The sequence below is a fragment of the Paralichthys olivaceus genome, chromosome 9 (assembly GCF_024713975.1).
Source record: "Paralichthys olivaceus isolate ysfri-2021 chromosome 9, ASM2471397v2, whole genome shotgun sequence".
NCBI lineage: Eukaryota > Metazoa > Chordata > Actinopteri > Pleuronectiformes > Paralichthyidae > Paralichthys > Paralichthys olivaceus.
The window spans coordinates 8,429,789-8,445,225 of NC_091101.1; the positions used below are offsets into that span (position 1 = coordinate 8,429,789).

Genomic DNA, 15,437 nt, shown 5'->3' on the forward strand with positions numbered 1-15,437 from the left:
ACTAACATATTTAGGGATTAACTTTAACATGTAAGACAAAGAGTGTGTTGTCATACACATGTAACAGGTAACCTGGGATCAGTAATGAAGACTGGACTTAAAAGTACAGTGTGTAGAATTTTGGGATATCTAGTGTTGAAATTGCATGTTGCAGCTGAACACCCCTCAGCTCACCCTCCTCTTCCAAACTTGAAAAATAACCTCTTACACACTGGACCTTTAAACAGCCAGTATAAGTGTTGAAAAGGATTTCAAACAGCGATTGCAAGAACACATCAAAGTCTAAAAACACATCAAACGTGAGCACAGGACTTCAATCATTATGTGTTCAGCAAATTAAGCATTTACGGCAGCAGCGGGAAACTGGAGCACTGCTGTGACCAAATGGGTTGCGCCGCACTAGATGTGGTTTTGTTCAAAATGTGTCTGTGTCATGCTCCTCAGAATTTAGTACCTCGGGGAGTCCCAGCTCAAACCGAGTATTATTTAAAACATATCGGTGACACTTCAGTGTATGTTTACCAGTCTGTAGGGGAATTCCTCTGAACTGAATTACATAAAAGAGTTGTATCACTGTTTTCAAATATCGGCACAGAAGTACATAAAACTTTCATTTATGGATATGTTGCTTTGATAATTTCATTACATGTAATTATTCTACATTCTAATGATCTGTCATTGAGGTTTATTGATGCGATGGCTAAAGCTATGAATGCAGAGCGCTCTGTGTGGTCTGTGAGCTGTTAGGAGAAAAACCACAACAAAATTGTTCTCTATCCCTAATTAGTTTTCTGTATAACACGAACACTGAAACTCCGAAGCAAACCTTTACAAATTACTCTTGGGCAAAATAAGGAAATAAAATAACCGCTAATAAATAACATTTCCAGCCTTGTACCAAGAAACGGCTCCAGTTTCCAAGAGACAGCAGAACTCAATCAAACATCTAATCTGTGACATGAATGGAAATCAGGTCAGCCAGTAGGAATCAACGGAGGGCAAAGTTTTCAAGTCATGCCTTCATCCACACACACTACTGCCTTCAGTCTTATACCATCACAGTCATGTAAATAATAAAAAACACTTCCTGTAAGGTGCTTCACTGTAAATATTTTAACTGTCAATGACCCTGTGAATACTATATACAGCTCTGTATCTCTGTTTTCTGTCAGACTCTGGCTCTCTCCCAGCAGCATGTTGGCGGCTGTCCTCTTCCTCCTCCTCCTCCTCCTCTTCTTCTTCATCTCTTTCTTCATTATCTACAGCTCTCTCTCCCTGACCCCCTCCTGCTGCCTCGGCATTCGCAGCAGCATTTTATTTTATATTTGTTTTCTCTTGTCCTCTACTTTCTTTTTAAACAGTTGGTGACATTTTGACAGTCAGTTCATGGCACATGTGTATTTGGCACAAATGACAGGATGACAAGTTAAATGTGCTTTCTACACATGCTTATATGTGAATACATATGAACTGTACTGTCAGTGCTGTAATATAAGTTGGCATTTAAATTGTCTTACTTGGTCCCAGTTTTGGGTCAACCACAGACCCTTGCTCCTTTTGAAAGGGCCCCCCAGGACCAACCTGGGCCTTGGGCCCGAGTCATGTTGACCCTTTGACCCACCCTGACAGCAGCCAAGATGTTGATGTTCTATGAGGGTTTCCTAGTATTACTTCAGACAGCTAGACATGAGGCTCCACAGCTCAGTTCCAAGAAGCAGATTGACAGAGATAACTAACTGCTTTATTCTGGTGGGAGGGTGAGGGAGCCCATGCAAAGGTCATGCTAAGCTCTATGACATGTTTATTCTGACTCATATCACTGAAAAGACATGTATTAACATGTAAAGCAACAACAACACTGATCAATATCTACCAGGGGCTCAAACAATTTATATAGACCACCCAGATTTGTTTTAAATCTGAATTTGGAATTTAGGAGAAATATCAGCAGTTTAAATGGATAAAACCTAATTTCAATTTAGAGTAAAGTACAGTGGATTGATTCCCTCAGCTCCTCCTTGCCTCTCTCTCTCCCTGTCACACACTAACACACTGACAGCAGACCCGTCTGTCCACAGCCTCTTCTCTACGTTCACACTCTGAATCAATACATGGTCATGCGCAGGAAAAAAATGGTTGTTATGCTTTTCCTCACACAGAAGAGCTGCTACTCAAAACTGACTTAATCATGAAAGTGTACAATTTTTATCTTGATTGTGTGACTGATGCTGGATCATTTGCTGCCTCAAAGGAATTTGCACTGAGGCATGAAGACAGAATGGACCGGAAGTATAAACAGAACAGAGAGGCTAGATACAAATGATGTGCAGCAGAAGAGGGTCAGGGAGGGAGAGCTGTAAAAAACGAAGAGAGAGATGTGGGAGAGGAGGATGAGGTATTACTTATTTGTCAGTTATACTTGGCAATTCAAACATTTGTAGTGGAGCCCTGCTTCATGGTATTAAATAATAAATAATACCTGTGACCGTGTTGGTATTCGAGATAAGGATGGGTGGGAGGCTGTGCTGGACTGGATGTGGATCAGGGGTCCAATTTAAACACTTTGATCTCCGTCCATTATTTTTTTCTGGCCTGAGCACATCGGACATGTTTTCTCTTGATGATTTTTCTTTGAAATCTGATTTAAACCAAATGTAACTTCTCATCCAAAAGAAAAGGGAAGAAAACAGAAAATTGTGGAGGGTAGAGACACAATATTTAACCTTTGACAGGCTGTTAATAACAAAGATGACTGTTTATGTTCACTCCTGTCAAGAGTCAAGAGTGCACTGGTTTCTCACCGAGATCACTAAACTCAGTCTTGAGCGTTTGCAAAAGAAGTACAGTGACACTACTGATAAAACAAGAGATTAGTATTTAAAGGGCATTAAATATCGACATGAAAAGTCTGTGAGGTTTTCCACAACACCCCACCCACAGATAAATTTTTTAACATGTAATTTATTGTCATGGACCAGACATGACACCACCAGTAACCAGAGATCCACATAAATCCATTCACTCCTCTTGTGTGTTCAATTAATAACTCATAACAACACATATGTTATAAAATATTTTTTATTACTGCATACTCTCATTAAACAAGTGGGCTACAATTTAAATGTGATCCAGAACACCAGGGCTAATATTCACATTTTATCATCAGCCTCAAATGACTTAAATGTTTCTTGGGGGTCCCTCTGCAAAGATTCTCACAAAACTGCTCAGACCTTCCCCTGGATAATTACACACGATGAGTTAATGTACTGCTACTGTTGCAAATTCTTATTACAGTAGCAAAGGAAATGTTATGTTTGATTCATATATTACACACAAAAATACTGTCTATATTCAAAACAACATAAAAATAAGAAGCTTCAGTGTCATTTGACACATTATCTGGTTGTTAAGCACAACTTTGGTTTTTAAAGAGGACACATTCATCCACTAGTTTGGTAAAATACACTAAATATGCAAAATTTCAAAAAAAAAACTCTATCTCAGATCCAGATTAAATGGATTTATCATGTGCATATCATCAGGAGGGCTGTATGATGTCACTTATATAGGGCTTGCAAAATGATTTTCATCAAAAGTAATATAACAAAGGCTCAATGTGTATTTATATACTGCTTATGTGTTGAGAAAACACATCATCAACCTCAGGTTTGTAAAATATTTATCATTCTCTGTTTGTCAAACCACAACTACTTGGGAGCAAAAATCAGTCTTTAATCTCAAAAGAAATAATAATGTGACATTTATCGTAAAATTATCGATATTGACTGATATGAACATTTTTATCTTGATATAAATTCTGCCACATCGTCTAGCCCTAGTTTTTCTAACTTATGTAAAAAGTGTTTTCTTGATGCTGGTATCATAAGATTTGGCACAAGTATGTGACGACTGAGTTGCTCAGCAATCTCAGGCGTCCTAAAGTCCTCCTGTGTTGGAGCCCACATACTTCATCTCTCTTATGAGAAATTCTCTCATTCACAGATTATGTCGATCGCTCACATTCAATCTGTCCCTGAATTTTACCTAAATTGATTTGGTTCCTCCACTGAAAGGAAAGAACCACATATCTCTAAATAAATGCTATGACCATTCTCAGAAAAACATTCACTTTTTAAAAACAGCTGTACAAAAATGTATTTTTTCCTTCCTAAAGCTTTTAAACGTCTCCATCATAGGAAATGTGTTCCTGCTGCAGTCAAACAAGTAATTTTCCAGCCACACGACTGCTCATGTAACCTGATCACTCACTGATGGAGGTCAGATATTTGGAAAGTAATTAATAAGCACTTCATGTTGGAAAGATGAAATGAGCTCCACGTGTTTTGTGATATTTTCTTAGAAAAATAGAAGCTACATTGTAAAGAGACAAGTTAAGACTTTATACATAGTGGAAACCACTTACAACAGCGTGAGTACTGCATTAATAATAAAACTAATATTGACCTCTTCTGTGTGACATGATGGAAGTCATCTGGTGTTTGTCGGCGTTCAAGGACAACAGCTTTCCTCCAGATGACTCAAACTGCAACTCAAATGATTTCCAGATGAAGGATTTCTGCTGTTTGCCTCTCCACATTACTGTAAGATACACAGTGGGCCCCATTTTGCTTAGGTATGATGTCACCAAGGCACATGGGCATCACGCAGTGAGAACACGCACATGACTTTCAGATAATCGGCTACTGATTCTCGGGTCACAGTTTCCCTCTATCTTTCCCCGTGAGGTATTAAAGCTTCAACAGTTAGTACTCTTCGGCTATTATTCATACATGAAGCACTAAGGCTATAGATATAACTATATGTCTGCAGGTAAATAATGTACATACATTTACATGTGGCTTGAATTAACATTCTTTATAAGTGTATATACCGTAATTGTCCACTGAGAGACTTTTAACCCTCAGTGTTGGAGTATGAACAGATTTATGCTGCCCTGGTTTCATCATAGTTTCTGCAGTATGGTGCTGCAGCCTGAACAGGAACAGTCCTTGGTTTAATGCTTGTATGTCAGAGTCTTTCAGTCTTATGTGTGTCCTGTAGAATCTCATTCTGTTCTTCCCTCCTGCTGTTTCTCTGTGATGGAAGCTGATTGGAACATGGGTTTGGGAGGAGAGGTACGTGTGTGTGTACTGTAGGTGTGTGTGCCTGTGGGTGTGTTTATGAAGAGCTTGTGTATTTCTGACTGGAGCGGGAGCTGGAGCGGTCAAGGCCGTTCCCGTGGCAGGAGCCTTTCCAGCGTCCTCCCGAACATCGCTCGTCCAGGGGAGACATTCTGTAGCACCAGCAGCACAGGCAAGACTACAGGAGAAGACAGACATGCAGTTAATCAGGGGTTTTTGTTGACTGGATTTTATGACTAAAATGGCAGTGAGTGGAGTGCAGGCATCCTCCAAGACCCAACAGCCCTTTTAAATTCAATCCAGCCTTATGGTCCAACAAAAAAATGCGGATCATGAAATCATAATCTCCTTTGCTGGAGATGAAACCACATTTAAATCTGCTCGATCCAGATTTTTATTTGAATCTGCACCAAATTTCACACACTCAGTCCACAAAGTATTTTTTTTATTCATTTGTTACAATAATTGTTTCCTGGAAAATTGGTGAACTGTAAGAAAGTGAACAAAAAGTCCTGGATCCACGTGACCAAGCAAACAAGACAAATGAGATGGGGGTGAAAACTCCTTGGTGAAGGTGATTTTAGTTGTTTCATACCTGGAAGCAGTTTTTAAACTTCTGGCTGACAAAGTAGAGGGCAATCGGGTTAATGCAGGAGTTTAGGGAGGCCATGTTGATGCCGATGTAATCCATCACTAACAGGAAGCTGGCAGGGAAAAGTGCATAGTTTACAGTAAAGATCACAGGAAATCACAGAGCGGAGAACAATAGTTTCTCATTTAGTTCGCAGGGTATTTGTGTCGCCTGCTGTATGTGTGCACCTACCTGAGCAGGTCACAGCGGTTAGGGTCGTTTTGGTCGTAAATAGTTTTCTTCAAGATACGGCTGAGATGAAGGGGCAGCCAGCAGAGAGCAAAAATCAAGACAAGGCAGAAGACCGTCTTCGCCACTTCCCTCCGCTACGCACAGAGAGAGAGACAAATATTGAAAACATTAAGGGCCCCCAGGTCTCATAGATCATGGCTACATGATTCACAATGTGTGCGTCAGACTATTTTTGTTTACATACCTGTTTCATGTGGTCATTGAGTGCGATGCGCATGCCTTTTTTACGACTGAGCATTTCACAGGACATGAGGGTGTAGAAGATTCCTGTGCAGGCCAGTGGGAAGCAGAAGTAGAAGCCGAACAGCCACCAATCTTTCACATCCTGGTAGAACTGGAGAAAAAGATCCCTTCATTAAAAGTCCATCAATAAATAAACATGTAGATTTAATGCAGCCCCGAGTCTCCAGTGTACTGAATGTGTTTTGCATTAAATGACTGTGTTACTGAGGTTTCTTACCAACATATACATATAAATCATCCAGTCAACATGTACACTGTACAGACAAGGTGCACAAAATTGTATGTATTCTATCCAAAAACCCTTTGATCACTGTTTTGTAAAATACCTTTGTACAAACTACAGGACAAAGTCTAAAAAAGTCAAAAACAGAGAAAGAGTCTAACTGGGACTGTATTTTATCCCTAAAATGAACAGTCAATAACAAATAAATAAACAAATAAACAAATAATTTTTTGATTATTTGTCAAAATCATTTTTTTATTTGTGTTTCCTCCTTTGTTCCATTTGACTTGTTTAAATTCTCTCTTTTTTCTTTTCAGTGAAAGAAAGTGCTTTCTTTCCTCTGCGTCCTTCAGTTATATCCAGAAAAGCATAAAATTGTTCATAATAATACGGAAATATTTTCTTTGCCAGTTCATAAGGAAATGTTATACTTTGCTCTACTATAACTAATAAATAAATGTGGTCTGTTGGTTCTCATGAACACAAACAGTTCATTTAGATCAACTGCATGCAGCGTCCATGTGTTGCATTACATTCATCAGCATGAGTTATTATGTGTTAGTTGAGCTCAAGAGGCAAAAAGGAAATCCTGATTAAGGAAACACACCAATAATTTGGTTGGCCCTCGGGGGCTTTGCTCTGAAGTGAACCGAGCTGTTCCCATGTGTATTTGAATGTCACATCATCAGGTGCAGGCTGAACATAACCCTTTTTTTATTAGTGGAGAGATCCTAATCAGTGGGCTGTCATGGTCACAGCTGTGACCCGGGCCCTCCCTTGTGTCTCATGTTTTTCTGTGTGTGTGTGTGTGTGTGTGTACAGTGTGTGTTTGTGCTGTCGACGTGATGCTCCTCACTCCCTACCCGGCCGCTCGACTGGCAATTGGCCATCACACCTGCAATCCATCTACTTATGAGTCAAGGATTATATCAACCCTCCACATCTCTTCCTTTTCCACTTTACACTGTAAGAGGCAGAGAGCGCTAAGCTTCCCTCCAGTCCCTTCCCCGCACTGCCAGCTCCACTCCCTGACTCCCAGCTCAGGCCTGCTGTCCGTCACTTCCCGCCTTGGCCTTCCTCCTCCTCATCCACCTATTGGAGCCCTCTATCCTCCAATCCAAGGCTCTCTGCAGTAAAATCCTTCTTTCATCATACAAACATTGAAACTCTCTTCTGTGTTGAAGCACAACATGGGAACAGACTATCTGAGTTTTTGGCTCTCAGCTAAGGAGGAAGTAACAGACATTGCTTGCTGTGACTGATGTAAATCCTTTGGGTCCAGTGAGTGATGAATGATTCACAGTACAAAGAGACACAGCCCAGCTGATTATCAGAGTGACCGTTTCACATAAAAAGGTGAAAAATCAATTTGCCACTTCAACCACGACTTTCCCGAAAGTATAGTTGTGTTTATGACACTTTTTTAAATCAACTTTTTTAATCAAATAGCCTTTAAATTCATCAAATTAAGATAATCTCAATAATCTTTCAATTCACATCCAGTTTCATCACCTTTTAAATCAATACCTTTCTGTGAACTCATAACAGTGCAACCAAATAGTTATAACTACATTATTTAATAGTGCTCAGTAGCTTTTATTTTATTATTAAATGAGTGCTCAAGTTTCACCCCAAGTTTTTATGCTGCATCTTGTATGGTTGTGACACTACTGCGGTGACAGGTGAACGGACAGACACGCTCTTAAGGTTGGTAAAAAAGTGTCCTATACCTTCATGAAGCTGATGGTTTGTTCCGGGTGCAGGAGACAGACTCGCAGCTTACTGCCTCTGTATGGAATCTCCAACATGTCGAACCCCAGCGCCTCGGGGACGGCCAGCACCACGGCCACCAGCCAGATCAGAGTCACCTGCACAGCTTTCCACAGAGGGATCCCAATCCCCTTCACCCTGCTCCATGACGTCACTGCATGGTAGCTACACGCACACACGGCGTACAAACACAGACACAAGCATTAGCTGCATTCAACACTAGTATTTATATTTTATGTGTGTAGGGCAGAGGTCCATACCGGTCAATGCTGAGGGCGCACAGGCTGAGGACGGTGATTCCCACAGAAGCTTTCTGGATGAAGGGCATCAGTTTGCAGACGTACACACCAAACGGCCAATCCTCTGCTATCAGCTACAGAGAGAGATAATTGAAAGAGACAGGGAGGGTAAGGGAAATCTGAGAAGTGTCACCTATGTAACCTTTGAGGATCACTGTTCAGCATGTCCTCCATTATTGCTCCAGCAGGTTAGGGCAAAACCAACAAGAATGTTCTCTTCCTTGCCGTAAACATCCTTCCCCCCAGGAGGATGAAATCAGTTCAAGACAATTTCTTTAACAACAAAAGCAAGTTAACGGTGGACTTAACAATTTGGGCTGTTGACAAAAATGCCTGAAATTCAAAGTAAAAAAACAATTAGCCCAATATTTAATATTTTTGTGTTTTAATTAAATAAAAAGTTTTTAATTCATTTGTATTGCATAGTTTTAATATACACAAACAAATAAAAGCAAGAATGAGACTTATGTAATCTTACTAATCAACCCAACGTGTTTGATGCCCACAATCAGAATTGTGCAACGTAAATGAATGAAAACACATAAAACTGTCTGAATGTTGAGACAAATTGCAGCAATAAACTCATAAATAAACCACAGCTAACCACAGGATCTGCCAATAATTGTGTTGCAAATGACTCAGGCATAACTGTGAAAGAGCAGTGCAGGAAGAATTGCTTTAGATTGAAATACTAAATTAGTTACAGGCCATGGGATGGGAAATTGACTTAATTTAAACCTGTTTTTTTTTGTTTTTTGACATTGTGTAAAATGCTGCATATCATCATATTATACTCAACAAACAGAGACATTTATTCAATCTAAGGAAACACTGCACAGAATCGTGCTGCCATGTTCAAGTGTTTTTTCAAGCATTTTGACTACTTGAGTTTGCCATTATTGTGTGTTGCACACAAGACTGCAAGTCATGGTATACTGTTATCAAGTGGAAGTGAAACCGTATGTGACCTTATCCTCCCAAAATATGAAGCAGCAGGGTACATAGAGCAGATTAAATCTTTTACTGTCTTTGGTTGACTCACTGTGAAAATTGTGTTCATGCTACATGTATATTTTGACACTAAAAAAGAACCTGGTGATGGTAAAAGTATTTAACTGACAACACAAAGCAGTCAATCAAACTGACAGGCCCCAAAAACTGCAGTAGCAAGTCTTTAACGTCTGCAGGCAGCAAGAATCAGGAGTACAATCCACAATATAAAGTCACGTGGTCTTACAGCTGTTTTCTGTTCATTCCAGTGTAAACTTGATTTGTGCACTGACACAAAGGATAAATGTGATTACCTTAAACACATTGATTGGGATGGCGATGATAATATATAGAAGGTCCCCCAGTGCCAGGCTGCCAATCAGGACGTTTGGCCCGTTCCTCATACACTTGTTCTTATATATGATCCTGAGCAGCGTTGAGTTGCCGATGATCCCCACCACAAAGATCAGGCACGACACGATGGTGTTCACATACTTGAAGGCGTATTTGATCTCTGTGGGCTTTAGGCACATGGGGGGGGAGGAGCCCCGCGGTCGGCCCGGTTGCGGAGGAGGCAGTGGGACAGATGTGTTGCTCTTGGAGGTTTCTGAAGCGTCAGGTCCTCCCTGGGTGTCACGGGCGAACCTGGAGGCCCCGACCTCCGCCACCATCAGGAGACACAGCAGAGCGAGGGCCCTCATCCTCACACAAGCCTCACACTCACACAGCAAGATGTTCGCTCACTCAAAGGCACGTGGCAGCCTAAAAATTACACACTTAAATGGTCTCACACACACACATATTCACGTGCTCATTTTCATCCAGACACTGGGTCCTGCTCCGGGTTTGACAACATGTGACCAAGTCTGAGGTTCTTTGTCCTGCAGAGGAAGCAGACAAACAGTCACGTTACACACAAACAGTCAATGTATTAGACTGATTGCCACAAACTTTTGTACTGACATTCATGAACCCTAAAGGATGATCCTGATGACTTTGATGATATAGATACACAATGAAGAGATTGTTAGAATCTAGGACATCCTCACAAAGCTGCGACCATGACTTTTAGTTTTGTTTATTTATTAAAATGGGTGTTGTCAGGGTCAGTAACAAACTGGGGAGATATATCAACTATCATACTCACTTTTTTTAGAACATAGGACAGGATGGTGACTATCCCCTGTACGTTTGAAGGTCTTCCACACAAATTAAGTTACCAACTACCAGTAGATGTTAGCAGGTATTAGCGGACACCAGTGGCACATAGCCTCAGTTGTGCATCTTAGCGTCATCAAGTGTTTTGGCCTTGTAATCAATGATACAAGCAGAACTTGAGGGTACGCTGAGGCTAACGGTAAATCTGACTGGCTACTGTCTTGTATGGCAGTACTATGAAAGCCATGTTTCCTGCTTAGTAAATCAGACATCATCATCTCTGTGCCTTTTTAAACTAAATACAGTCCCATTATAGAACATAGAACCAGATGGAGAATATCCCTATGGCCTACCGCACTAATTAATGACTACCACCAGTTGATGTCATCGGATGTAAGTGACCACCGGCTGATGTTAGAGACATGTCTCCAGTTGTGCACCTTAGCGTCATAAGGTGTTTTAACCTTTTAATCACAAAACACCCTCTTCTAAGGCCCAACACCTGGCTGCATGTCCCTTGCACCCCGGGGCCCAGTTGGGATCTTTCTTCCTGATTGGCTGCAGTGGTCTGCAGTCTGTGATGTTTCTTTAATGGGCTGGTGTGGGGCATTGAAACCCCTGCAGCCAACCTCCACAGGGGCAAACTACTGCTTTCCAGCCACGTTCTTCTGCCTCATCTAAGAATAAAAGCCTTCAAACACCAGGGCAACCATGTACCATAGAGTTAATGTTTCAATGCAACTAAACTTTAACAAGAAAGATATATTTTCTTGACAACATAATGGAACTGTAACCATAAGGTGTTCATATTTGGCAAGTTGCAAATATGTTGATAATAAACGAATAACAGGACAATCACAGGCATTACTTGTTTTCTGCCAACATTTCTGATCTTACTTCACTTGAAGTGACTTTAACTTTTTTAAATTGTATTTACATTTAACCAACTTTCCCTCATCTTAACCAAAGTGCTTTTGTTGCCTAACCATACAGGACTGTGGATGTGGACTCTGGTGTCTGGTCTGACACTTGAGTTCTTTGTATAGTGGATTGTGATTCATTCAATCATTTATTCAAAAACACTAACAAAAGAATGTTGCCTCTTAATCTATACAGACTATTATGTTTTTGACAACACGTATTTGTTGTTATAACCTCACCACAGAGCTGAAGTTGTTAAACTACTGAGCAAGATTCTGCAAGTGGTCAGATAACTTACATGTAAATGATCAAAGCAGGCGCACAGTTTAACTTTCCGTACCACAGAGTTAATTCAAAGAGATAAAACTTAATCCTAATCAACAGGTGTTAAAATCATTCTGAGTCAGATGCTCTGAAGTTTTTATTTAATAACATAAGAGCATTAGGAGATGCACATGCAAGTGTGCACAATGTTCAGTACCTGATTGCAATAGTGAGAGCGTGTTCTGTGTAACAGAGAAGCAAACGAGAGGGAGAGAGGGGAGCAACGGAAGAGTGATAACTGTGGTTAGGAACAGCTCTTCTGTGTCCAGTGTGTGTGTGTGTGTGTGTGTGTGTGTGTGTGAGACTGTGCTCCCTAAGCATGTGGCTACAGATATTGTTGCCATTGTCAATCAGCCCATTTATCCGAAAGACGCCTGGGGGCATTCTGGGGGGTAACCATGATTCTTGAGAGGCTCAGAGCTAAGCTAGAGTCCTCTGTGACACAAAGAAAAGCCTGCATGCACACACACACACACACATTGTACTTCTGTCTTTGTGAGGACACTTATTGCATTCCCAACCCTAAGCTGAACCATCACAACTAAATGACTTGCTCTAACCGTTAGCCTAACCCAAACCTGAAACTAATCCTAGACTGAACCTTAAAACCAAGCGCTAGCCCTCAAACAGACTTTAAACTTTGAAGTTGTGTGAACCGACAAAAATGTCCTCACATTCCCAAAATGTCGTCACTCCATCTTTAAAATGCACACACAGCCCCACAACCCCATCTCTGAGCAGATGTGCAAACCTCTTGACACCATGGTTTGGGGATGGGACAAATACTTCCTTTAACTTCTTAACAGTCATATAAGAATGTGATTATAAAACATACATACACATATATGTATGCTTTTGCTATCAAACAGAGCTGGCATTCATGGCTGTGTTCGGCTCACAGAGGCTCATTCTGTCCACACACAAAGACATGAAATCACATGGATGAACTCTCACACATATCACAAGAAATCAGTTTTGAAAAATCTGGCCATCATCCACACATATCCCCTTTATCATCTGAATAATCTCTTTGTGTTGTATAACATGGCAGCTCATTAAGCCATGTTAGAGCAGGATTGTCTGATGTATTTTGAAAGCTGAGGTTTAATTGGACTGATCCTCCTAATCTAATAGGTTCTACTTTAGCAGCCATCTCCGACATTTAGCTCCGCTGGCTCCGAATCTTAGAAAGGAAGGAGGAGGAAAGTTGGCAAGCGGTGGAAAGTGGAAGGGTTACTAGAGGTGGTCAGAAGATGTGCATGTATGTGTGGGAGGAAAGCGTGGGAAGAGGACCATATGACAAGTCTGTTCTGGAAAAAAGTGCAAAAGAATAAAAAATGCAGAAATACAGGGACCAACTGGTGATAAAAGAGGCCACAATTGGAATGACAGCTTGATCTACTGTAGCATTTATAAGAACAATGGGAGGAAAACGAAAGCACAGGAAAGGCAACGTCAGAAGAGGGGAAAGAGTGAGAGGTGAAACAATGACTGAGAGGATGGGAGCCTGGAGGTACTGGCTGCAGGTCACTCTCATGACAAAACAGAGATAAGATGGAGAAGTGGGCTAAGGAAATAAAGAACGCTCATCCAAAGTTACAGGATCGTTTTAGATTAAGGATTACGCCTCAACAGGCCAATTTATTTTATTTGCACATAATCACAAGACTGTGACGCAAATGCATGATGAATCTGAATTAACTATGTTTTTGTCTCAGCTCTGTGGTTTATCTTGATCTTTCCTCTTAATCTGTCCAGTTATGGATTAACGTCATACACACAAGGGGGAACTGCTGCATGCAAGTAAAAAGGAAAGGCAAGGATGTTTTGTTTTTATAAAGAAGGACAAATCCAATAAAAAAAATACCAGATTAGTCTCAGCTCCACTACATCTCCATACCTTGATGTGACTCTTTGATTTTATGGCTGCATTTTAAGATTTTTGGATTCTTGGTCACACTGTAGCTCTTCAGCCAATTCCCTTGAGTTTAGTGGTCTCTGCTGTGAAATGATTCAATAAATTCCTGTCTACGCGGGGATAAAGAAAGCAAGTGGAGTGAATATAGTTTTCAGTAAGTCTGTTATTGTCAGGGGCAGCGATGTTTGGCCACCGTGAGACGGATTTTTGCTGGGCCCCTCAGATGCGCAGCGGGAGCCAGCTGCAGGGCGTGAAATGGACTGACTGCAAACTGTGACTGCTGAACAGCAGAAGATTGATCAGCACTGACAGGCTGTTATGAGCATGAAGCAGACCTTCTATTGCCATCTGCGTAACCGCGTGGAAACGATATTGTCACGCGTGTGAGAGAAGCTGAGGCCCCCCATTTCAACACGAGGGCCCCTAACTAGGTTAGAAAACAGTCAACAAGTGGGCAACCAGACAATGACTTTCCATGGAAAAAACAACACAAATCCACACGCAAAGTTTGCCATAATGGATTTATATTCTACTAAAAACGTGACGCGATGCATGCGTAACGATGCCTGTTTAAGAATCACCAAACCTCTTCATTTACCCTTTAAAAATTACAGACTGGTTTCTTCAAACTAAAACCAAGATGAATAGATTGATGGATGAATAAGTTAAGGTCCATGACTTCATCTCTTTTCGGGACTTACCCACCTGTGGTGCCGTGATGTTTTCAGTGCCAAAATTTTCGATCCAATATTCCAGCTCAGTTCCAGCAATAGGATGGTTGCGCTCCTTGGATTTAAAGCAATGTGAATTTCGAGCTCCAGCTGATTATGTTCACGCTGTGTCCACTGTGTGTGTGAGTGTGTCTGCTTGCTCCCCGCTCCCGACTGCCTGGGGTCTGATGCACGGAGAGAACAGCGCACGGGTTTTATAGGCACAAGCCGGGAAGCTTCTGATCCAGCCAATCACGCCCCACACACCAGCATCTCCGCTGGACGCGACTCTAATGCATACATTAACTTTTTCTTCTTCTTCTTCTTTTATATTCTGTGCGACGATGCTCCTGTTTCCTGTCATCCGACTCATTTGTACTAACTTCTTTGGTTATTCTTCTGATGACGTAGGCCTATACACACGGGATGCTGTCATGGGAACGGTTCAGCCTCAAGGGTTCATAACCCAGCAGGATTTAAGATCAAAAGAACAAGACACAGACACACACACACACACTTTACATTGTCAATGAGTTTGATTTAAAGTTTTAAAAATTGTTTTATTAAAAAGCATGTACTTATGACTGGCACACAAGTGATGGTCTGAACCATATGTGAAGGCTGGATCAACAGTCAATCATTTGTATCAGGCTGCTGTATCTCATAATGATCAAGGGCTTCTTCTACACATGATCACAATCATATGAGTGGGTTCAACACAGGGAGTCTGTCTAGTTTCTGTGTAAGTGTGAATATAGGCTCAAGTTTTTCCTATGTGATCAATGGCATACTACTTGTGTTCAGCATTTGATGGTATCATTGGTGATGACTGACCACAGTGGCGCTTACAGTAACAT

At 41.1% G+C, this 15,437-nt stretch overlaps 1 protein-coding gene across 2 annotated transcripts; it reads right to left on the bottom strand.

The window, feature by feature from the left end:
* Positions 1-3,062: 3,062 nt before the first annotated feature.
* On the bottom strand, positions 3,063-14,864 carry LOC109627845 (endothelin receptor type B-like). Of its 2 annotated transcripts, none has more exons than XM_020084668.2 (8): positions 14,576-14,864; positions 9,864-10,430; positions 8,521-8,633; positions 8,221-8,425; positions 6,209-6,358; positions 5,965-6,098; positions 5,737-5,845; positions 3,063-5,319 (listed from the first exon to the last, which is right to left on the bottom strand). In XM_020084668.2, the coding sequence occupies exons 2-8, from the start codon at positions 10,248-10,250 to the stop codon at positions 5,179-5,181; spliced, it is 1,239 nt and encodes a 412-aa protein (XP_019940227.1). In that variant the 5' UTR covers positions 10,251-10,430; positions 14,576-14,864; the 3' UTR covers positions 3,063-5,178. The 2 variants fall into 2 exon arrangements, with proteins under 2 accessions (XP_019940227.1, XP_019940234.1); XM_020084675.2 differs by having other exon boundaries at positions 14,572-14,770.
* Positions 14,865-15,437: the final 573 nt, after the last annotated feature.

Bases quoted from the DNA above. Each gene is read 5' to 3' on its own strand.
- LOC109627845 (XM_020084668.2), bottom strand. From the start codon at position 10,250: ATGAGGGCCCTCGCTCTGCTGTGTCTCCTGATGGTGGCGGAGGTCGGG. The intron at 5,846-5,964 runs GTAGGTGCACAC...TTTCCCTGCCAG, and splicing joins AACCGCTGTGACCTGCTCAG to CTTCCTGTTAGTGATGGATT. The intron at 5,320-5,736 runs GTATGAAACAAC...CTTCTCCTGTAG, and splicing joins AGTTTAAAAACTGCTTCCAG to TCTTGCCTGTGCTGCTGGTG.